Source organism: Hyperoodon ampullatus (assembly GCF_949752795.1).
Source record: "Hyperoodon ampullatus genome assembly, chromosome: 3".
NCBI classification, from domain to species: Eukaryota; Metazoa; Chordata; class Mammalia; order Artiodactyla; family Ziphiidae; genus Hyperoodon; species Hyperoodon ampullatus.
Window position 1 is genome coordinate 127,324,170 of NC_136916.1, and position 25,227 is coordinate 127,349,396.

The window sequence follows — 25,227 nt, forward strand, 5'->3', positions numbered from 1 at the left end:
GGAAAACTGGAGGGAGTCATGCTGTCAGTTCCACCCAAGTGTGCAATGTGAACTAAGATCCTGAGGCACAACTGAGTCTGGACAGCAAGGGATATGAACAAACAGAAAAGAGTGGGTATAATGCAGAATAGTACTGAAAAGGCTTTGCAGTAAGAAGAGAAGCCTCTTTTTAAGTCTTTAAAAATGTCATTTCCCTCTTGTATTAGATTTTTAACACAGCAATACAATTTTATTGTTTTTATCAAACTTATTGGAGTGGCAATGCAAGTCACAATCTCTTATTCAAAGCCTTAGGGGAATGTTTTTCAGAATATTTCAGATTTTAGGAAGATAATAAAGTACATATACCATGTATAACATAACACAGGCAGCAGGCTCTGTGGCAACACTGTGTAATCAAATACATTATTTCCAGAGCAAAACATATGATTATTCAGACAAAGTAGGGTAAATGAAGACCAGAAAGTCTTTTCTATTTTTGTATTCAAGTCATTTCAGGTTAGATGTTGCCACCAATAAAATTAAACAAAACACACCCATTCAATCTGCAGAATGTTTTAGATTTTAGAATTGTGTCTAAGGTATTGAAGTTGTGTATTTTAAAACTTCATGACCAAAACTATAACAAAAAACACAGCAGTGTACTTTAAAAAGTTATATTATAGAAGTGTTTAATTCATTTAAATCAAATTTAGTGTCATTTAAAATTATATGTGAAAAACACTAAACACAGTATTTTTTTTAAGTATATGTTACTATAAATATTTGATCAGGGGATGGGTGTCCAGAGGCTATACTGTTGGGAAGCATAGGGGTAAGGCTAACCTGAAGGCCCGTAAGGACAGAAAGAGAGCAGCACATGGGCTACAGAGGCCCTAGTTATGCCAGAGGATGCCTAAGGGACTAGGAAATGCTAGAAAGATTGGACATGGGCTTCTTCTCTCTCATCCTTTTCAGGAATGGTGCAAGCAGCACCTGAATGTGGAAGGTGAATCATAAATGCAGTCTTGTCACCCACTTCTCAGTCACCTGAATAATTACATGAGATACAGCACAGGATCTGATAAATCACATATAATTCCCATCACTTTCCCAACTATGCAACACTTACCCTGATTGAAAGAAAAGAAAAAAGGAAAGAATGAAAGATGGGTAGAAAAACAGGAACTCCTCACTTGTTACTTATGTCTGAATCACTAAGAAAATCCTTTTATTCTAACACTAGAGAGTTAACCCAAAAAAATGCACGTTCTTGTAAAAAGACAATGGAACAATAGAAACCTATGCAAAAGACCAAACTGAACGTAGGTCCTTAATTTGTCTTGGTGGGGAAGAAAGTAAGGAGGCCAAGAGGACTTTAAATATATTTGCTAACAGCAAAAAGTAGAAAACTGAGACCAAGAACAAAAATAAATCAACAAACAATTTCCAGGTGGCACAGCATTGCCCTACATACTGATTACTTTCAACAGAATTGGATCAAAAACAGACTCTACACTGAGATTTTGGTCTTTCTCAAGTCAATTCAAATAGCTTTGCTCATGATGTGCACTTAAAAAAATAAGAATAACAGAAATTACACATAGGTAAAGTTAACAAAACCAATTACAGTATGTAAAGTATGATTTTTTTATACAAATATAAATATGCATTTTCATACTTATATATAAAGATAAGAAGTATATACATTCAACACTAACAGTCATTGGTGGGATTTTCAGTGATATTTATTGTCTTAATAATCTGGTTCTTAAATGTTCTGTAATGAATATGTATTATTTAATTATAAAAACTATGAAAATTTCTAATGGAGATTCTTTCTTCCGGAAATATGTTAAATGAGCTATCACAACTGTATACAGTTGTCATTCTCAACTAAATAGAACTCTGTTTTTTTGAACAAACCCTAGTTTTTCTCAATAGATGTAACAATAAAAAAAATAGACCTTAAGTTGTAAGACAGAAGAAACCTGTAGTAGACTTAATTATAGATTTCTGGGAAATTTACTTACAGTACACATCCACTCTGATTGACTTTATCGCTGGGGACCCCAGGCCATTCTCTGCTTTACAGTAATACCGGCCTCCTTGGTGTCGCTGAATATTTGTAATCCTCAAAGTCTCGTTGAAGACACTTGAGTCTTGGAATCTGTCAGAGGCACTTCCTGCTGTTTTGGTCCACCTGATCTGAGCAAGCATCAACAAAGATTGTTACTTTAGGTTGGTTTTCTCACTGAAAAATTAAATAGCAATTACTCATTTGAAGAGTTGGCTTTCAGAACTGCTACAGTGCCATTTTTGGCAAATTATTGGAAATTAAGAAGAAAAGTTTATACACGTAGTTCAACTATAAAAGTTCAAATGCAATGTCATCATTGTATAGTGTGTATAATTCTAATTCAATTGCATAGAGTTTATCAATAGTTCAATCAGTGTAAGGGCAATATAAATATAATACAAAAGAAGTTAAATATAAGTACTGCACTGAAAATATGGATTAGTTTCTTTTTGTTGAGCCTCTAAAATTCTCACTCATATTTTCGAAACCCTGTAAGGCACTTTTTATTTACTTAGTACAGGTACTAAAGGTAGGTTCTCACTTTCTTTCTGGACATGCTTCAGTATTTTATTCAAAATTTTCTATTTGATTTGGATAATTTAAGCATATTACCATAATAGCTTCTTGAAATTATGTGTAATTTTATACACCTGGTTGTTAAAAATGGTTTTTATTTTTTTTATGTTTTTGCTTTAATAAGCCCACAAATGACTTGTCTGTTTTGATAATTAGAATTCACTTTACATCAATAATTATTTTCAAAAAATGTGTAAACTTTTCCAAAGAAAACATTTCTATTAAACTGCCAAGCACTTGGAATATCTAAAACATTCCATTATAAACAATACCATTCTTTTAAACACAGCTGTGCACAACAGTTTTAGATTTTACCAGAAATAAAGACTGGCATTCAACTCAAATTTTGTGTATTTTAGCTTATAAAACATGAATGAAAGTCACATGATAATACTGTAAAGTGATATAAAACAGGATGTAAAAAAGATTCAGTTTATTTCTCTCCTTGTCCCTGCTGTATAATATATATATATTATTATGTTTAGGTTGAAAAACTGCTGATAGAAATCCTCTGGTCAAACACAAATGAAGAAACATAGAAAAATGCAACTAAGGAGTGGGTCATCAAAATTGAAATCCTTTAATACTGCCATTATTTATGCTACTTTCATACAATGTTAATTAAAATTTATGATCTAATGACATTAAGTATCTTTAAAAAGTTCTCCAAATCATTACAATATCAGTATAAATATATTCATGCTTGCCGTTAATTGTGAATGAAATGAAACTGTTACCTAGAGATTAATAAAAATTGAGTAATTCATAAAAATAAATATCAAATGTTTATCCAACACTTTGTGCAGAAAATATACACAAAAATAAATGGAATGGGCTTCCCTGGTGGCACAGTGGTTGAGAATCTGCCTGCCAATGCAGGGGACACGGGTTCAAGCCCTGGTTTGGGAAGATTCCACATACCCTGGAGCAACTAGGCCCGTGAGCCACAACTACTGAGCCTGTGCACCTGGAGCCTGTGCTCTGCAAAAAGAGAGGTTGCGATAGTGAGAGGCCCGCGCACCGCGATGAAGAGTGGCCCCCACTTGCCACAACTAGAGAGAGCCCTCGCACAGAAATGAAGACCCAACACAGCCATAAATAAATAAATAAATAAATAAATAAATAAATGGAATGATTCCTGATTTCAAGCAGTTTATAAGCTGATTATTAATACGCTCATAAAAAGATGAAGGGTAACATGGGCACTGGTTTGATAAGTACTATTTCCATGGGGATATCTAGGATTCTATTTTAACTTAAATTTCAAAACTTATAGGTAACCAAAGAAAATTGAAATAAGCAAATTATATAATTTTGTTCTTGTCTAGAGATATGTTCTCTCTAAAATAATAGATATTTCTAAGATATAGCCTAAGATATAATAAATACAAATTACCAATTAAAATACCAAGTTTTCTTTGAGTATCACAATATAGGACCCAAATTGATTTTTAAAAATAAATATTTCAGAACATAAAAAGTTCAGGATAAAAAGAGTTATGGAAATGGCCTAGAAGTTTCAGATATTAAAAATATAATATTATGGCTTCCCTGGTGGCACAGTGGTTGAGGGTCCGCCTGCTGATGGGGGGTGACGCGGGTTCGTGCCCTGGTCTGGGAGGATCCCGCGTGCCATGGAGCGGCTGGGCACATGAGCCATGGCCGCTGGGCCTGCACATCCGGAGCCTGTGCTCCACAGCGGGAGGGGCCACGGCGGTGGGAGGCCCGCATACCGCAAAACAAATAAATAAATAATAATAATAATATTAATACAATAATTTAGTTATAGAATACTGTTACAGTATTGGGAATTGTCCAGGAATTGGAGGCGGGGGTAAAGAACAAGAGTGAGTGTGTGTGTGTGAAAGAGAAAAGAAAGCGTGAGAGAAGAAATTATGATATAGACCAGCAGTTATCAAACTTTTTGGTCTTAGAACACCTTTACACTATTGAAAATTATTAAGGACCCCAAATAGCTTTTGTTTATTGGAATTATATCTTTTCATAACCATTGTAGTACAAATTAAAACTGAGACAATGTTAAATTTTGTATTAACTCATTTTAAATCATATTAATAAACTGAAGACATTAACATAAGGAATATTTTTAATCACAAAATTATATTTTTCAAAACAAAAATAATTGAGTAAAATGAATGGAATTGCTTTATAGCTTTGCAAATCTCTTTAATATCTGCTTTAGTGCAAAAGAGCTGTCTTGATAATTATATCACCTTCTGCATGCAATCTGTGGCAACATATTGCTTTGTTTGAAATATGTGAAGAAAATCTCGCCTCACACTGATAACTGGTAATAAAGGAAGGAGTGTTTCAATAGCCTTTTCAGATAATTGTGGATAGCCTTCCTTAATACTAAACTAAAACCTCACAAGTGTTAGTTTCCTAACATTTGATGGCAAAGTAGAATCAAAAACCATATAAATGCCCTTTTGGCACTCTGTGAGACTAAAATCCATTGGTCTATCTTGCACTTTTAATGGATTGTTTACTCATACATGATTTTGTAGCATCATACATTAGTCATCTGGAAAATATGAATTCACTGAGTTATGCAGATCTTCCAGATGTTGACATATTTCATTATATAATACAAGTCACATATATTAATATCATCAAACAGAAGAGTTTTTAAGTGTTGGGAAGCAGCAATACTTATGTTGGCAGATTTTCCAAACTTCTAATTTTTCTCTTGAAAAGGTAAAGTTTATCATTAGTAATAAGTATAACTAAGGTATTTTATTTGGGATGGCAAATTCACTTCAATCATTTTTGAGAAAATATTTGCCAAATACCCAAGTCTGAATAACCGTTATTTGTATAACAATCATCCTTTTAAGTAAAAACATTATTCTATGAAAAAAAGTGGCGGAGACATTAAAGAGAGTGAACAGCTAAGACGTGGAGATCACCTTCCTCCCCGTAAATACATAAGAAATACATCTACATGTGGAACAACTGCTACAGAACACCTACTGAATGCTGGCAGAAGACCTCAGACATCCCAAAAGGTAAGAAACTCCCCATGTGCCTGGTTAGGGCAAAAGAAAAAAGAAGAAACAGAGACAAGAGAATAGAGATGGGACCTGCACCAGTGGGAGGGAGCTGTGAAGGAGGAAAGGTTTCCACACTCTAGGAAGCCCCTTCACTGGCGGAGACAGGGGGTGGTGGAGGGGGAAGCTTTGGAGCCACGGAGGAGAGCAGCAACAGGGGTGAGGAGGGCAAAGCAGAGAGACTCCCACATAAAAGATTGCTGCCGACCAGGACTCACCAGCCCGAGAGGCTTTCTGCTCACCTGCTGGGACGGGTTGGGGCTGGGAGCTGAGGCTCGGGCTTCGGAGGTCAGATCCCAGAAAGAGGACTGGGATTGGCTGTGTGAACACAGCCTGAAGGGGGCTAGTGCACCACAGCTAGTTGGGAGGGAGTCCGGGAAAAACTCTGAAACTGCCTGAGGCAAGAGACCATTGTTTCTGCATGTGCGAGGAGGGGGGATTTCTGCTCCATGTACCCTCAGAAGGCAGAGCACTGCATACACAAGCTCCAGAGACAGGCGCGAGCTGCAGCAGTCAGCTTGGACCCCAGAGACGGGCATGAAACACTAACAGTGTCGCTGCTGCCACCAAGAATCCTGTGTGCAAGCACAGGTCACTACCCACACCCCCTCAGGAGCCTGTTCAGCACGCCACTGCCAGGGTCCTGAGATCTAGAGACAACTTCCTTGGGAGAACACACAGCGAGACTCAGGCTGCTACAATGTCATGCTGGCCTCTGCCACCACAGGCTCATCCTGCATTCCAATTATGACTACCACACCCCTCACTATCCCTGGCCTGAGTGAGCAAGAGAGCCCTAATTGGTCGCTGTTTTAACCCCCTCCTGTCTGGGCAGGGAAGAGATGCCTGAGGGCAGCCTACATGCAGAGGCAGGGCCAAAACAAAGCTGAACCCCAGGAGCTGTGCAAACAAAGAAGAGAAAGGGAAATTTCTCCATGCAAGCTCAGGAGCAGAGGATTAAATCCCCACAATCAACTTGATGAACCCTGCATCTGTGGAATACCTGAATAGACAGCGAATATTCCCAAAATTGAGGCAGTGGACTTTGGGAGCAACTGTAGACTTGGGGTTCGCTTTCCACACCTGATTTGTTTCTGCTTTTCACGTTTAGCTTAGTTTAGTTTTTAGTGCTTGTTATGATTGGTGGATTTCCTTATTGGTTTGGTTGCTCTCTTCTTTTTTACTTTTTTATTTTTTTAATTAAATTTGTTTTTCCTTTTTTCTCTTTTTGTGAGTGCGTATGTTTCTTTGTATGATTTTGACTGTTTAGGTTTACTTTTACTATTTGTCCTAGGGTTCTGACTGTTCATTTATTTGTTTTTGTTCTTTGTTTGTTTTCTTTTTATGAGTGTGTGTATGTTTCTTTGTGTGATTTTCCCTGTTTATTTTTACTTTTACAATTTGTCCTACGGCTCTGACTGTTCATTATTATTTTTTTTTTCCTTTTTTTTTTCTTCCTTTTCTCCCAAGCCATGAGGCTAGCAGGGTCTTGGTGCTCTGGCCAGGTGTCAGGCCTGAGCCTCTGAGATGGGAGACCCAAGTCCAGGTCACTGGACCACAAGAGATTTCCTGGCCCCACGTAATATCAATCAGCAAGAGCTCTCACAGAGATCTCCGTATCAACACAAAGAATCAATTCCACCCGATGGTCAGCAAACTCCAGTGGTGGACACCCCATGCCAAACAACTAGCAAGACAGGAACACAACCCCACCCATTAGCAGAGAGGCTGCCTAATCTCATACTAAGTACACAGACACGCCAAAACACACCACCAGACGTGGCCCTGCCCATCAAAAGGACAAGATCCAGCCCCACCCACGAAAACACAGGTACCAGTCTCCTCCATCAAGAAGGCTACAAAAGCCACTGAACTAACCTAACCCACTGAGGGCAGAGACCAAAAACAATGGGAACTACAAAACTGCAGGCTGTGAAAAGGAGACCCCAAGCACAGTAAGTTAAACAAAATGAGAAGACAGAGAAATATGCAGCAGAAGAAGGAGAAAGGTAAAAACCTACCAGACAAAACAAATGAAAAGGAAATAGGCAGTCTACCTGAAAAAGAATTCACAGTAATGATATTAAGATGATCCAAAATCTTGGAAACAAAATGGAGAAAATACAAGAAACGTTTAACAAAGACCTAGAAGAACTGAAGAACAAACAATGAAGAACACCACAATAAATGAAATTAAAAATTCTCTAGAAGGAATCAATAGCAGAATAACTGAGGTAGAAGAATGGATAACTGATCTGGAAGATAAAACAGTAGAAATAGCTAACAGAGCGGAAAAAATAAAAAAGAATGAAAACAATTGAGGACAGTCTGAGACCTCTGGGACAACATTAAACATACCAACATTTGAATTATAGGGGTCCCAGAAGAACAACAGAAAAAGAAAGGGTCTGAGAAAATACTTGAAGAGATTATAGTTGAAAACTTCCCTAACATGGGAAAGGAAATAGTCAATCAAGTCCAAGAGGCACAGAGAGTCCCATACAGGATAAATCAAAAGAGAAACACATCAAGACACATAATAATCAAACGAGCAAAAATTAAATAAACAGAAAATATTAAAAGCAGCAAGGGAAAAGCAACAAATAACATACAAGGGAATCCCCATAAGGTTAACAGCTGATCTTTCAGGAGAAACGCTGCAATCCAGAAGAGAGTAGCAGGACATATTTAAAGTAATGAAAGGGAAATACCTACAATCAATATCACTCTGGCCAGCAAGGATCTATTCAGATTTGACGGAGAAATAAAAAGACTTACAGACAAGCAAAAGCTAAGAGAATTCAGCACCACCAAACCAGATTTACAATAAATGCTAAAGGAACTTCTCTAGGCAGCAACCACAAGAGAAGAAAAAGACCTAAAAAACAAACCCAAACAATTAAGAAAATGGTAATAGGAACAGATTTATCGATAATTACCTTAAATGTATATGGATTAAATGCTCCAATCAAAAGACACAGACTGCCTGAATGGATACAAAAATGACCTACATATATGCTGTCTACAAGAGACGCACTTCAGATTTAGGGACACACACAGACAGAAAGTAAGGGGATGGAAAATAATATTCCAAGCAAATGGAAATCAAAAGAAAGCAGGAGTAGCAATACTCATATCAGACAAAATAGATTTTAAAATAAAGACTGTTACAAGAAGCAAAGAAGGACAGAACATAATGATCAAGGGATCAATCCAAGAAGAAAATATAACAACTATAAATATTTATGCACCAAACATAGGAGCACCTCAATACCCAAGGCAAATGTTAAGAACCATAAAAGGGAAAATCGAGTAACACAATAATAGTAGGGGACTTTAACACCCCAATTTCACCACTGGAAAGATCATCCAAGATGAATATAAATAAAGAAACACAAACTTTGAATGATACATTACTCCAGATGGACTTAATTGATATTTATGGGATGTTCCATCCAGAAACAACAGAATACACTTTCTTCTCAAGTGCTCATGGAGTATTTTCCAGGATATATCATACCTTAGGTCACTAATCAAGCCTCGGTAAATCTAAGAAAATTGAAGTCGCATCAAGTATCTTTTCTGACCACAATGCTATGAGACTTGATATCAATTAAAGGAAAAAAAACTGTATAAAATACAAAAACATGGAGGCTAAGCAATACGTTACTAAAGAAGCAAGAGATCAATGAAGAAATCAAAGAGGAAATCAAAAAATACCCAGAAACAAATGACAATGAAAACAAAACAATCCAAAATATGGGAGTCAGCAAAAGCAGTTCTAAAAGGGAAATTTATACCAATGCAAGGCTACATCAAGAAACAAAACAAAAAAAAACTCAAATAAACAACCTAATCTTACACATAAAGCAATTAGACAAAGAAGAACAAAGAAACCCATAGTGAGCAGAACGAAAGAAATCATAAAGATCAGGTCAGAAATAAATGAAAAAAAAATATGAAGAAAACAATAGCAAAGAATAATAAAACTAAAAGCTGGTTCTTTGATAAGATAAAAAAAATTGATAAACCATTTGCCAGACTCATCAAGACAAAAAGGGAGAAGACTCAAATCAATAGAATTAAAAATGAAAAAGTAGAAGTAACAACTGACACAGAAGAAATATAAAGGATCATGAGAGAATACAATAAGCAACTATATGCCAGTAAAATGGACAACCTGGAGGAAATGGACAAATTCTTAGAAGAGTACAACCTTCCAAGACTGAGCCAGATAGCAATAGAAAATATGAACAGAACAATCACAAGAACTGAACTTGAAACTGTGATTAAAAATCTTCCAACACAAAAAAGCCCAGGGCCAATGGCTTCACAGGTGAAATCTATCAGACATTCAGAGAAGTGCTAACACCTATCCTTCTCAAACACTTCTAAAATATAGCAGAGGGAGGAAAACTCCCAAACTCATTCTATGAGGCCACTACCACCCTGATGCTAAAACCAGACAAAGATGTCACAAAAAAAGATAACTACAGGACATATCACTGATCAACACAAATAGAAAAATCCTCAACAAAATACTAGCAAACAGAATCCAACAGCACATTAAAAGGATCATACACTATGATCAAGTGGAGTTTTTCCCACAAATGCAAGGATTCTTCAATATATGCAAATCTATCAATGTGATACACCATATTAACAAACTAAAGGATAAAAGCCATATGATGATCTGAACAGATGCAGAAAAATCTTTCTACAAAATTAAACACCCATTTATGATAAAAACTCTCCAGAAAGTAGGCATAGAAGGAAACTACCTCAACATAATAAAAGCCATATATGACAAACCCACAGCCAACATCGTTCTCAATGGTGAAAAACTGAAATCATTTCCTCTAAGATCAGGAACATCACATGGTTGCCCATTCTCAACACTATTATTCAACATAGTTTTGGACGTTTCAGCCACGGCAATCAGAGAAGAAAAAGAAATAAAACGAATCCAAATTGGAAAAGAAGAAGTTAAACTGTCACTGTTTGCAGATGACATGATACTACATATGAAGAATCCTAGAGATGCTATCAGAAAACTACTAGAGCTAATCAATGAATTTGGTAAAGTAGCAGGATACAAAAATTATGCACAGAAATCTCTTGCATTCCTAAACACTAACAATGAAAAATCTGAAAGAGAAATTAAGGAAACATTTTCATTTACCATTGAAACAAAAAGAATAAATCACATAGGACTAAACCTATGAAAGGAGACAAAAGACCTGTATGCAGAAAACTATAAGACACTGATGAAAGAAATTAAAGATGATACAAACACACAGAGAGATATACCATGTTCTTGGATTGGAAGAATCAACATTGTGAAAATAACAATACTAAGCAAAGTAATCTACAGATTCAGTGCAATCCCTATCAAATTACCAATGGCATTTTTCACAAAACTAGAACAAAAAATTTCACAATTTGTATGGAAACATAAAAGACCTCGAATAGCCAGAGCAATCTTGAGAAAGAAAAACGGAGCTGGAGGAATCAGGTTCCCTGACTTCAGAGTACACTACAAAACTACAGTAATCAAGACCGTATGGTACTGGCATTAAAACAGAAATATAGGTTAATGGTACAGGATACAAAGGCCAAAGATAAGCCCATGCACATATGGTCACCTTATCTTTGATAAAGGAGGCAAGAATATACAATGGAGAGAAGACAGTCTCTTCAATAAGTGGTACTGGGAAAACTGGACAGCTATGTGTAAATGAATGAAAGTAGAACAGTTTCTAACACCATACACAAAAATAAACTCAAAATGGATTAGAGACCTAAATGTAAGGCCAGACACTATAAAACTCTTAAAGGAAAACATAGGCAGAACACTCTATGACATAAATCACAGCAAGATCCTTTCTGACCCCCTACTAGAGAAATGGAAATAAAAACAAAAATAAACAAATGAGACCAAATGGAACTTAAAAGCTTTTGCAAAGCAAAGGAAACCATAAAGAAGACCAAAAGACAACCCTCAGAATGGGAGAAAATATTTGCAAATGAAGCAACTGACAAAGGATTAATCACCAAAATTTACAAGCAGCACATGCAGGTCAATATCAAAAAAACAAACAACCCAAACCAAAAATGGACAGAAGACCTAAATAGACATTTCTCCAAAGAAGATATACAGATTGCCAACAAACGCATGAAAGGATGCTCACCATCACTAACCATAGAGAAATGCAAATCAAAACTACAATGAGGTATCACCTCACACCAGTCAAAATGGCCATTATTAAAAAATCTCCAAACAGTAAATGCTGGAAAGGGTGTGGAGAAAAGGGAACCTTCTTCTACTGCTGGTGGGAATGTAAATTGATACAGCCACTATGGAGAACAGTATGGAGGTTCCTCAAAACTAAAAACAGAACTACCATATGACCCAGCAATCCCACTACTGGGCATATACCCTGAGAAAACCATAATTCAAAAAAGTCATGTACCACAATGTTCATTACAGCTCTATTTACAGGAGCCAGGACATGGAATCAACCTAAGTGTCCATCGACAGATGACTGAGTAAAGAAGATGTGGCACATATATACAATGGAATATTACTCAGCCATAAAAAGAAATGCAATTGAGTTATTTGTAGTGAGGTGGATGGACCTAGAGTCTGTCATACAGAGTGAAGTCAGAAAGAGAAAAACAAATACTGTATGCTAACACATATATATGGAATCTAAAAAAAAAAAAAAAAAAGGTTCTGATGAACCTAGGGCCAAGACAGGAATAAAGACCCAAACCTAGAGAATGTACTTGAGGACACAGGGAGGGGGGAAGGGTAAGCTGGGACAAAGTGCGAGAGTGGCATGGACTTATATATACCACCAAATGTAAAACAGATTGCTAGTGGGAACAGCTGCATAGCACAGGGAGATCAGCTTGGTGTTTTTTGACCACCTAGAGGGGTGGGATAGGGAGGATTGGAGGGAGACACAAGAGGGAGGGGATATGGGGATACATGTATAAGTATAGCTGATTCACTTTATTACAGAGCAGAAACTAACACACCATTGTAAAGCAATTATACTCTAAAAAAGGTGTTAAAAAAAAAATTGGAACAAGACCTAAATAGACCTTTCTCCAAATAAGACATAGAGATGGCCAAGAGGCATATGAAAAGAAGCTCAACATCACTAATTATTATAGATATGCAAATCAAAACCGCAATTTGGTATCACTTCACACCAGTCAGAATGACCATCATCAAAAAATCTGCAAACAATAAATGCTGGAAAGGGTGTGAAGAAAAGGGAACCCTCTTGCACTGTTGGTGCGAATATAAATTGATATAGCCACTATGGAGAAGAGTATGGAGGCCCTTAAGAATCTAAAAATAGAACTACCATATGATCCAGCAATCCCACTAATGGGCATATTCCTTGAGAAAACCATAATTCAAAAAGAGACATGTACCACAATATTCATTGCAGCACTATTTACAATAGCCAGGATATGGAAGCCACCTACGTCTCCATAGACAGATGAATGGATAAAGAAGATGTGGCACATATATACAATGGAATATTACTGAGCCATAAAAAGAAAAGAAATTGAGTTATCTGTAGTGAGGTGGATGGACCTAGTGTGTGTCACACAGAGTGAAGTAAGTCAGAAAGAGAAGAACAAATACCATATGCTAACACATATATATGGAATCTTAAAAAAAAAAAAACTGGTTCTGATGAACCTAGGGGCAGGACAGGAATAAAGACAGAGACCTAGAGAATGGACTTGAGGACATGGGAGGGGGAAGGGTAAGCTGGGATGAAGTGAGAGAGTAGCACTGACATATATACACTACCAAATGCAAAACAGATAGCTAGTGGGAAGCAGCTTCATAGCACAGGGAGATAAGCTCTGTGCTTTGTGACCACATAGAGGGGTAGGATAGGGAGGCTCAAGACAGAGGGGATATAGGGATATATGTATACGTATAACTGATTCACTTTGTTATAAAGCATCAACTAACACAACATTGTAAAGCAATTATACTCCAATAAAGATGTTATAAAAAAAAGTGGCTAATACACCACAAAACTCAACCATACAAGTCCTTTACCTTGAGAGAACCACTGTTCTTTCATAAGCATCAGAAATGTTTTATAGGAATTTTCCATTTTGTCACTTAGAATATTAAAAATAGAGTAATTTTCAAGATGTTAAAAATTAGCATTGATTTTTACTGATTTATCAAAAATATTCTTAGTGACATCGATTTTTTTTTTTTTGCTGTGAATACATGGAAGTGAATTAGTGAAGAATACAAAGATTGCTGATACAATTTGATGCCTCAGCTTTGTTTTGCACTAAGGTGCCTCCTGTTTTATTTTCCACTGCTTTACACCACCTCTGCAAATGCGGCACAGTGAGAAATAACATTTTTCTTCATAAATTCCCTGTAAAGACCACAGGGTCCCCATAGAGATCTACTCACCACACAAGGGAACACTGTTAAGAGTACAAAAAGATATATATATATATACACTGTATATATATGTATATATATATATACTATATATATACATATATATATATATACTATATATATAATTTAGGATTTCATACAGGAAGTATTTTAAATGAATGAAAAGGGGAAAGGAAAATTGTTCAGTAAGTGGTGTTGGGGCAACTCACTATATATCCATAATGAAAAATAAAAGCTGACTATTTTTTTTGAATTTTCTTTTATTTATTTTTTTATACAGCAGGTTCTTATTAGTCATCTATTTTATACACATCAGTGTATACATGTCAATCCCAATCTCCCAATTTATCACACCCCACCCCCACTCCCTGCTGCTTTCCCCCCTTGGTGTCCATATGTTTGTTCTCTCCATCTGTGTCTCAATTTCTGCCATGCAAACCGGTTCATATGCACCATTTTACTAGGTTCCACATATATGCGTTAATATGCGATATTTTTCTCTTTCTGACTTCACTCTTCATGATAGTCTCTAGATTCATCTACGTCTCTATAAATGACCCAATTTCGTTCCTTTTTATAGCTGAGTAATATTCCATTGTATATATGTACCACATCTTCTTTATCCGTTCGTCTGTCGATGGGCATTTAGGTTTCTTCCATGACCTGGCTATTGTAAATAGTGCTGCAATGAACATTGGGGTGCGTGTGTCTTTTTGAATTACGGTTTTCTCTGGATATATGCACAGCAGTGGGACTGCTGGTTCATATGGTAATTCTATTTTTAGTTTTTTAAGGAACCTCCATACTGTTCTCCATAGTGGCTGTATCAATTTACATTCCCACCAACAGTGCAAGAGGGTTCCCTTTTCGACACACCCTCTCCAGTATTTGTTGCTTGTAGGTTGTCTGATGATGCCCATTCTAACTGGTGTGAGTGATACCTCATTGTAGTGTTGACGTGCTTTTCTCTAATAATTAGTGATGTTGAGCAGCTTTTCATGTGCTTCTTGGCCATCTGTATGTCTTCTATGGAGAAATGTCTATTTAGGTCTTTGCCCATTTTTTAATTGCATTGTTTATTTTTTTAATATTAAGCTGCATGAACTGTTTATATATTTTGGAGATTAATCCTTTGTCTGTTGACTCGTTTGCAAATATTTTCTCCCATTCTGAGGGTTGTCTTTTCGTCTTGTTTGTGGTTTCCTTTGCTGTGCGAAAGCTTTTAAGTTCCATTGGGTCTCATTTATTTTTGTTTTTATTTCCATTACTCTAAGAGGTGGATCAAAAAAGATCTTGCTGTGATTTATGTCAAAGAGTGTTCTCCTTATGTTTTCCTCTAAGAGTTTTATAGGGTTCAGTCTTACTTTTAGGTCTCTAATCTATTTTGAGTATATTTTTGTGTATGGTGTTAGGGAGTGTTCTAATTTCATTCTTTTACATGTAGCTGTCCAGTTTTCCCAGCACCACTTGTTGAAGAGGCTGTCTTTTCTCCATTGTATATCCTTTCCTCCTCTGGCATAGATTAGTTGACCATAGGTGCATCAGTTTATCTCTGGGCTTTCTATCCTGTTCCATTGATCTATATTTCTGTTTTTGTGTCAGTATCATATTGTCTTGGTTACTGTAGCTTTGCAGTAAAATCTGAAGTCAGGGAGTCTGATTCCTCCAGCTCCATTTTTTTCCCTCAAGACTGCTTTGGCTATTCGGGGTCATTTGTGTCTCCATATAGATTTTAAGTTTTTTATTCTAGTTCTGTAAAAAATGCCATTGGTAATTTGATAGGGATTGCACTGAATCTGTAGATTGCTTTGGGTAGTATAGTCATTTTCACAATATTGTTCTTCCAATCCAAGAACGTGGTATATCTCTCCATCTGTTGGTATCATCTTTAATTTCTTTCAACAGTGTCTTACAGTTTTCTGCATACAGGTCTTTTGTCTCCCTAGGTAAGTTTATTCCTAAGTATTTTATTCTTTTTGTTGCAACGGTAAATGGGAGTGCTTCCTTAATTTCTCTTTCAGATTTTTCATCATTAGTATATAGGAATGCAAGTGATTCCTGTGCATTAGTTTTGTATCCCACAACGTTACCAAATTCATTGATTAGCTCTATAGTTTTCTGGTGGCATCTTTAGGATTCTCTATGTATAGTATCATGTCATCTGCAAACAGTGACAGTTTTACTTCTTTTCCAATTTGGATTCTTTTTATTTCTTTTTCTTCTCTGACTGACATGGCTAGGACTTCCAAAACTACGTTGAATTAAGAGCAGCCTGAGTGGACTCCCTTGTGTTGTTCCTGATCTTAGAGGAAATGCTTTCAGTTTTTCACCATTGAGAATGATGTTGGCTGTGGGTTTGTTGTATACGGCCTTTATTATGTTGAGGTAGGTTCCCTCTATGTCCACTTTCTGCAGAGTTTTTATCATAAATGGGTGTTGAATTTTGTCAAAAGCTTTTTCTGCATCAATTGAGATGATCATATGGTTTTTATTCTTCAATTTGTTAATATGGTGTATCACATTGATTGATTTGCGTATATTGAAGAATACTTGCATCCCTGAGATAAATCCCCCTTGATCTTGGTGTATGATCCTTTTAACGTGTTGTTGGATTCTGTCTGCTAGTATTTTGTTGAGGATTTTTGCATCTATATTCATCAGTGATATTGGTCTGTAATTTTCTTTTTTTGTAGTATCTTTGTTTGGTTTTGGTATCAGGGTGATGGTGGCCTCATAGAATCAGTTGGGGTGTGTTTCTTCTGCAATTTTTTGGAAGAGTTTGAGAAGGATGGGTGTTAGCTCTTCTCTAAATGTTTGATAGAATTCACCTGTGAAGCCATCTGGTTCTGGACTTTTGTTTGTTGGAAGATTTTTAACTACAGTTTCAATTTCATTCCTTGTGATTGGTCTGTTCATATTTTCTGTTTCTTCCTGGTTCAGTCTTAGAAGGTTATAGCTTTCTAAGAATTGTCCATTTCTTCTAGGTTGTCCATTTTATTGGCAGAGTTGCTGGTAGTAATCTCTTAGGATGCTTTGTATTTCTGCAGTGACTGTTGTAACTTCTCCTCTTTCATTTCTAATTTTATTGATTTGAGTCCTCTCCTTCTTTTTCTTGATGAGTCTGGTTAATAGTTTATTAATTTTATCTACTCAAAGAACCAGCTTTTAGTTTTATTGATCTTTGCTATTGTTTTGTTCCTATTTCTTTTTTTTTTTTTTTGCAGTACGCGGGCCTCTCTGTTGTGGCCTCTCCCACAGCAGAGCACAGGCTCCGGACACGCAGGCTCAGCAGCCATGGCTCACAGGCCTAGCCACTCTGCGGCCTGTGGGATCTTCCTGGACTGGGGCAGGAATCCGTGTCCCCTGCATTGGCAGGTGGGCTCTCAACCACTGCGCCACCAGGGAAGCCCTGTTTCTATTTCATTTATTTCTGCTCTGATCTTTATGATATCTTTCCTTCTGCTCACTTTGGGCTTTGTTTGTTCTTCGTTCTCTAGTTCCTTTAGGTGTAAGGTTATACAGTTTGAGATTTTTCTTGTTTCTTGAGGTAGGCTTGTATAGCTATAAACTTCCCTTTTAGAACTGCTTTTGCTTCATCCCATAGGCTTTGGATCGCCGTGTTTTCATTATCATTTGTCTCTCGGTAGTTTTTGATTTCCTCTTTGATTTCCTCTTTGATTTCTTCTGTGATCTCTTGGTTATTTAGTAACATATTGTTTAGCCTCCATGTGTTTGTGTTTTTTAGGTTTTCCCCCTGTAATTCATTTCTAATCTCATAGCGTTGTGGTCTGTAAAGATGCTTGATATGATTTCAATTTTCTTACATTTACTGAGTCTTGATTTGTGACCCAAGATGTAATCTATCCTCGAGAATGTTCCACGTGCACTTGAGAAGAAAGTGTAATCTGCTGTTTTTGGACAGAATGTCCTATAAATACCAATTAAGTCCATCTCCCAATTAAATCTATCTCCTCTGTTTTGTCTTTTTGGATGGAATGTCCTATAAATACCAATTAAATCTACCTCCCAATTAAATCTATCTCCTCTGTTTTGTCATTTAAAGCTTGTGTTTCCTTATTAATTTTCTGTCTGGATGATCTGTCCATTGGTGTAAGTGAGGTGTTAAAGTCCCCCACTATTATTGTGTTACTGTCAATTTCATCTTTTAGAGCTGTTAGCAGTTGCCTTATGTATTGATGTGCTCTACGTTGGGTGCATATATATTTATAATTGTTATATCTTCTTCTTGTATTGATCCCTTGATCATTATGTAGTGTCCTTCTTTGTCTCTTGTAACATTCTTTATTTTAAAGTCTATTCTATCTGACATGAGTATTGTTACTCCAGCTTTCTTTTGATTTCCATTTTCATGGAATCTCTTTTTCCATCCCCTCCCTTTCAGTCTGAATGTGTCCCTAGGTCTGAAGTGGGTCTCTTGTAGACAGCATATATATATGGGTCTTGTTTTTGTACTCAATTCAGCATGCCTGTGTCTTTTGGTTGGAGCATTTAATCCATTCATGTTTAAAGTAATTATCAATATGTATGTTCCTATTACCATTTTCTTAATTGTTTTGGGTTTTTTTATGTCCTCTTCTTCTGTTGAGTTTCCCACTTAGAGAAGATCCTTTAGCATTTGTTGAGGGGCTGGTTTGGTTGTGCTGAATTCTCTTAGCCTTTGCTTGTCTGTAAAGCTTTTGACTTCTCCATCAAATCTGAATGAGATCCTAGCCGGGTAGAGTAATCTTGGTTGTAGGTTCCTCCCTTTCATCACTTTAAGTATATCATGTCACTCCCTTCTGGCTTTTACACTTTCTGCTGAGAAATCAGCTGTTAACCTTATGGGAGTTCCCTTGTATGTTTTTGTCATTTTTCCCTTGCTGCTTTCAATAATTTTTCTTTGTCTTTAATTTTTGCCAATTTGATTACTATGTTTCTTTGTGTGTTTCTCCTTGGGTTTATCCTGCCTGGGACTCTCTGCCCTTCCTGGACTTGGGTGGCTCTTTCCTTTCCCATGTTAGGGAAATATTCGACTATAATCTCTTCAAATATTTTCTCAGGTCCTTTCTCTCTCTCTTCTCCTTCTGGGACCCCTATAATGCGAATATTGTTGCGTTTAATGTTGTCCCAGAGGTCTCTTAGGCTGTCTTCATTTCTTTTCATTCTTTTTTCTTTATTCTGTTCTGCAGCACTGAATTCCACCATTCTGTCTTCCAGGTCACTTATCCGTTCTTCTGCCTCAGTTATTCTGCTATTGATTTCTTCTAGTGTATTTTTAATTTCAGTTATTGTGTTGTTCACCTCTGTTTGTTTGTTCTTTAATTCTTCCAGATCTTTGTTAAACATTTTTTCCATCTTCTCGATCTTTGCCTCCATTTTTTTTCCAAGGTCCTGGATCATCTTCAGTATCATTATTCTGAATTCTTTTTCTGGAATGTTTTGTATCTCCACTTCATTTAGTTGTTTTTCTGGGGTTTCATCTTGTTCCTTCATCTGGTATATAGCCCTGTGCCTTTTCATCTTGTCTATCTTTCTGTGAATGTGGTTTTTGTTCCACAGGCTGCAGGATTGTAGTTCTTCTTGCTTCTGCCGTCTGCCCTCTGGTGGATGAGGCTATCAAAAACTGACTTTCTAACCCACCCTTCATATCAAAACAAATTCCAGATACATTAGAGATTTAAATGTAGAAAACTGAAATCATAACAGTTCTATAATAAAACATGGAGTAATCTGCTACAGTATTCAAGTGAGCAAGGCTTTTAATATAAACACTAAAAAATATTATAAGAAAATCTTGATTAATATGTCACTCATTTTTTAAAATTATATAAGACAATTTCCTATTAACAATGTCAGAATTCAGGGTTAGTTTCCATAATGTATATATTTATAATATAGTACACTAAATGATGAATAAGCTAATGTACAAGAACAGAAAATCGAGGGAAAAAAACAGAACTACAAATTGCCCTTATATAAATAAAAAGATGTTCAATTTCTTTCTTTTTAAACTATAAATAAAGTATGAGAAATCATATTTCACGTATCGAATACCCACCAACACTGATAATATCTTATATTGCTGAGGTTTTGTAGTTGGGATTGGAAGGGTAGACTGGTAGAGCCTTCCTTTTTGGAGAAGAACCTGGTAAATTATGTCAAAACCTGGAAACACATTCAGACTTCAACTTAGCAATTATCTAGTTAATATAACTAACATTTGCACAAGAATGCAGAAGAATGTATGTATAATAGTACAACACTGGAAACAATACAATGTCAAATGATAGGGAAATGGTGATAAATTGATTGACTCTAAAGTTGAATTGAATGCAGTCATTGAAAGAATTAAAATACAAAATTAGTTAAAAAAAAGAAACCAAATCAGTTAAAAACAAACAAAATCAGTTAAAAAAAAAGAAACCAAAGAGAATATTCTCATCTGTGTAAAAAGAGTATATGTTTGTGTACATGTGTGTATTCTTATATGTTAATATGTTTATACATGGAATACACGGAATACACACAAAATTTAACATTGATTAACTCTATGAGTGGGACTGGCAAAAGAATAGTGAAAATATTCTTTTTAAAACTTCTTATTTAAAATTCTTATTTACAGTTTATTTTACTATGAGCAAATATTGTATTTATTATAAATAAACTTAAAAGAAAAATTACAATTCAGTAGTGAAACATAAGAAATAGAACTAGAAAAGAACAGAAAGAAGCAAAAATAATCACTTATGGAAAGGGTTTTTGCCCTCTACTTTTAAAAAATAAATACTAAAAAAAAAGAAAAAAAAGATAAGCTGAAATATCAAGACTACTTTGGCCACTGAGGTATAAAAATAAATTTAAAAAATAAAATAAAATTTAAAAATAAATAAATAAATAATAAATACTGAAAGGAAATATTCCTGAGCTTTGGAAAGACCTAAGTTTACTCACTGAAGGAACTTATCAAATTATATGTCTAACTGGTGAGAAAAGGGACCCCAGCCATACTCTGATAGAAGTTATGACCTCAAAGTCTACAAAGAAAACTGTATTGGGCTTCCAGGCAGAAGGAACAAACTGTTACAACGTGTCAGAACCTGCTCATTCCCTGATGTTGACTCTCTCCTTCTTCCACAGTAACTAAATCCCACATTATTCATCAGGCACAAGCCTGCCCAAAACAAAGACATTTCCCTGCTATCCATTTAGCTATGTTCTTGCAAGTGTGTTTCAAGTAGAAATGTCCTTATAGGGAAGCAGCACTCCATATTTCAGTCATTTCAGCACATTTCTTCTGGCTCTTGTCTTGGACCATGAGCTGATATGGAATGAAAGTCAAGCACAGAGAAGCAATAAAACAGAAGAATCTAAATCTCTGACACGGAGTTGTACCTCTCTAACCTGAACTGTTTATAGCTTCTGGGCTTCTATATGGGAGAAAATAAAATTCTATCTTATGTCATACTTTTGGGGGGGGTATTCTATGACTAACAGCCAAACTTAAGTCTAATTGATAAGCCTGGGGTGGTATGGAAGGAAAGCTTGTCTTCAGGATTCTCATCTCCAACACTGAATGTTTGAAAACAGTAGAACAGCATCTGCATTTACTGAAAAAGGTGGGAGGAGGGCCTATATCCCAATACCCAACAGCCAAGATCTGATTCATCTTAGTGTGAAAAAATATATAAAGTGATATGCAAAACTTCAGTAACCTTAGGGTTCAAATAACATAACCCTACCTGACAAAAATACTTGAGATAGGGGACTTCCCTGGTGGCGCAGTGGATAAGACTCCACGCTCCCAATGCAGGGGGCCTGGGTTCAATCCCTGGTCAGGGAAGTAGATCCCACGTGCATGCTGCAACTAAGAGTTCATATGCCACAACTAAGGAGTCAAAACTAAGGAGCTGGCAAGCCGCAACTAAGGAGCCCTGGAGCCTCAACTAAGGAGCCCACATGCTACAACTAAGGAGTCCACCTGCTGCAACTAAGACCCCACGCAACCAAATAAATAAATAAATATTAAAAAAATACTTGAGATAATACTCCAACTACCCAACAAATAAACTAGATCTAAGGCCTTGGATTTGGAGAAGATATAGAAAACCACGTGGTGGTGAGCAGTGAATATTAATATACTTGCATTTAAGGGTAAGTATGGTTCACCTGGGTAAAACAGAATTTAATCACTAAATAAAGTTATTAAAACTGAAAGGACATAGAATAAGGCGATTTGTAATATCACTGCAAAACCTAGGAGTTTGGAGGAGGTGTAGGACACAAAGAGGAGGTAAAACTCTTAATGGCTCAGTAAAGGAAAGGGAAGGAGAAAAGTAAGTTACCTAAAATCTTCAACTTTGGCACCTTGGAAGGGTGAAGAGTATGTCTCTAGGTAGATATTTTAGTAGGTAGGGACAGTAGGTATTTTATTTACAAATAACAGTAGTATAAAAGTCTGCTTAAAATAATAGAAAAATGTGTAATTCCAGTAATGGGAGGGAAAATGAGATAAAGGGTAAAGAGTGGAAAGAAGAGAAATTTGATAAAATTAGCAAAAATAGAGCAAAGGGAAAAGAGAAATATATAATTTTAAATAAATAAAATTATATGGAGTAAGATGGAAACAGTTATATCAGTCACAGACTAAATGGGAATAGACTGAATTTGGCCATTTCAAGAGTCTGTTAGACTGGATTTAAACGTAACAAGTTTATATGCTGTTTACCAAATATATATACATATATATAGTTATATAATAATATAACTTATATAGTTATAAAGATATAGAATTTATGTTATAGAATTTATATATTATATAGTATATGGGTACAGTAACCACATTTAAAAGTAACAAGTTTATATGCTATTTATCAAATATATATAACTTATTACATATTATATATACATATACACACATATATATAGTATAGCATGTATATTAAAACAAGGTGTCAATAAGATTGTAAGCTAAGATTGGAAAAGAGGCATGGACAGAGTGATAACAGGAATATGTAAATGATCAGAAGTGAAAATACAATACAATTAAATTATTGAGAAGAAATTTACCATTTACAACACCAAGAGGGAAAGAAGGTCATTACTTTATGTAATGTTAAAAGTTACAACTGATAGCAAAAGTATATTGTTATGAATTGGTATGCAGTAAAGTACAGAGCAGCTAAAATTATAAAACAAAAAAAATTAGGAACAGAATTTGAGAAACATGCAGCAGTTGCAGTGGGAAATTCCAATACATCTCTGAGAACTAGGCAGTTCTAGATAATACAGTTTTTTTCTATTAAGTTAAAAAGTAAGACAAGGAGGAATCAAAAAATATAACTAATGTCTATGACTAACAAAAATACAGAAAATCTTCCATCCATAGAATACTGGATTTTTTTCTTATGTCCATTTAAACATTTACAAAAATGATCATGTCGTTAGAAGCAAAAAACAACAACCACCCTTAAACCCTCAATTAACTAAAAAAGCAGAGATAGTACAGTCTATCTCTGGACTTTAATTCAATATAGTTATAAATAAATAATCAAAAGATGAAAAATACATGGTTCAAAGAGAAAATTAAAAGGACAATTGTTAACTATCTAAAAGTCAATGAATAGAAAACCATTTCATATATAATCTATGCATACAGTGAAAGGAGTACAAAGAAGAAAATATAAACCCTAAAAATGAATACCTTCTATATTAAGGAATGAATACCTTCTATATTAAGGAATGAATGAATAAATTAAGTACTTATTTAATTCATTTTAATTTAATGTAGGTTGCTGGTCTCTACCTTAAACTACTGTTTGTTAATCAATACAAGTAGAACCAATCCATCTTCCTTTTTAATTTCTTCTGGAGACTACCCTGGGCTAGCCTGGCATATGTATGAAGAATGTCATAGGGAAGCAATAAAATAGACAAGAAGTACCATAGGAAGACTTTATGGATAATTCAACTCTGGAACCTAGCAATTAGTTCAGTAGATAATTTACATGTATCTGTTGAATGAAAATATAGGACTTGAGTTGAAACTTGAGGTGTTGGCGGATAAAATGGTGAGGATTAGACTCAGCTGTAAGATAGACATATTAACAGTGATTTATAGCATATAAAAGTTATATTCTCTCATGTCAAAAAAAAAAAAATCTGGAGTAAGGCAGACCAGTGTGAATTTAATGGCACTGCTCAGGGACTCAGGCTCTTTGGAGGTGCCTTCCCTACCATGTGCTGCTTGAGCTCAAGGTCCAAAATAGCAGCTATAAATGTAGTTTTCGCATCCCATTCCTAGCAGAAGGAAAGAAGAAAAGACAAAAAGTGCCCACTTGTTATCTTTTACAGAAGGCTCTAGGATGCTGCCTTGGGACATTGGTTCACCTCATATAGTTACAGTCCTACCCCGAGCTACAAGAAAGGCTGGGAAATCTACTTTGTACCATAAACAGCTCCTCCCTCCCAGGAAAAAGAGAAGAGGGGATATTTGGGACAACTGCTAGTCCCACAGTGGGAATAAAATATATCAAATATTCAGATATGCTGCATTATTAAATATGATTGTGTTTAAATCCTGTTACAATATTAAACAACAAAAATTTCCATAAAAATAACATGAACAAAAAAAGAAAGATACTAGACTTTAGGAGATACTTTTTTTTATTGTAACTATATAATCTAAAAAAACAACTTGGAGATACTCCTAGGTTGCAGATCATAACACTTAGCTTAGAGTGACCCAACTCCCAACAGAAAATTTTCTACTTTGCTTTTTACAAATAATGATATTTCAGAAACATCATTGCTTTTATGTAGTCAAATAAAATCAGTGTTGACTGAGATAACTTAAGAAAATGTTAAAAACCTCAAGTGCAGACCACAGATGGACCTAGCTGAATCCAAAAGTGTATACTGCATAGATGTTACAAGCTCAGTAAGTACTAAGCCCTTGACAATGCTCAGACTTCTAGGTTCTCCCCTTTAATTAATGTCTAGTTAATGAGGATTTGTGAATTAAAGATACTTTCTATCAGAAGCCAAGGAGTTAGGCTTTATAT

At 35.7% G+C, this 25,227-nt stretch overlaps 1 protein-coding gene across 2 annotated transcripts in view; it reads right to left on the bottom strand.

The window, feature by feature from the left end:
• MDGA2 (MAM domain containing glycosylphosphatidylinositol anchor 2) overlaps positions 1–25,227 on the bottom strand; it is a gene marked incomplete at both ends in the record, with an annotated part of 734,576 nt that overhangs the window by 398,897 nt on the left and 310,452 nt on the right. For both annotated transcript variants that reach the window (XM_079699828.1, XM_079699829.1), the window contains one exon: positions 2,013–2,187. In XM_079699828.1, the coding sequence (XP_079555954.1) occupies positions 2,013–2,187 (175 nt within the window). The remainder of the gene's footprint in view (positions 1–2,012; positions 2,188–25,227) is intronic.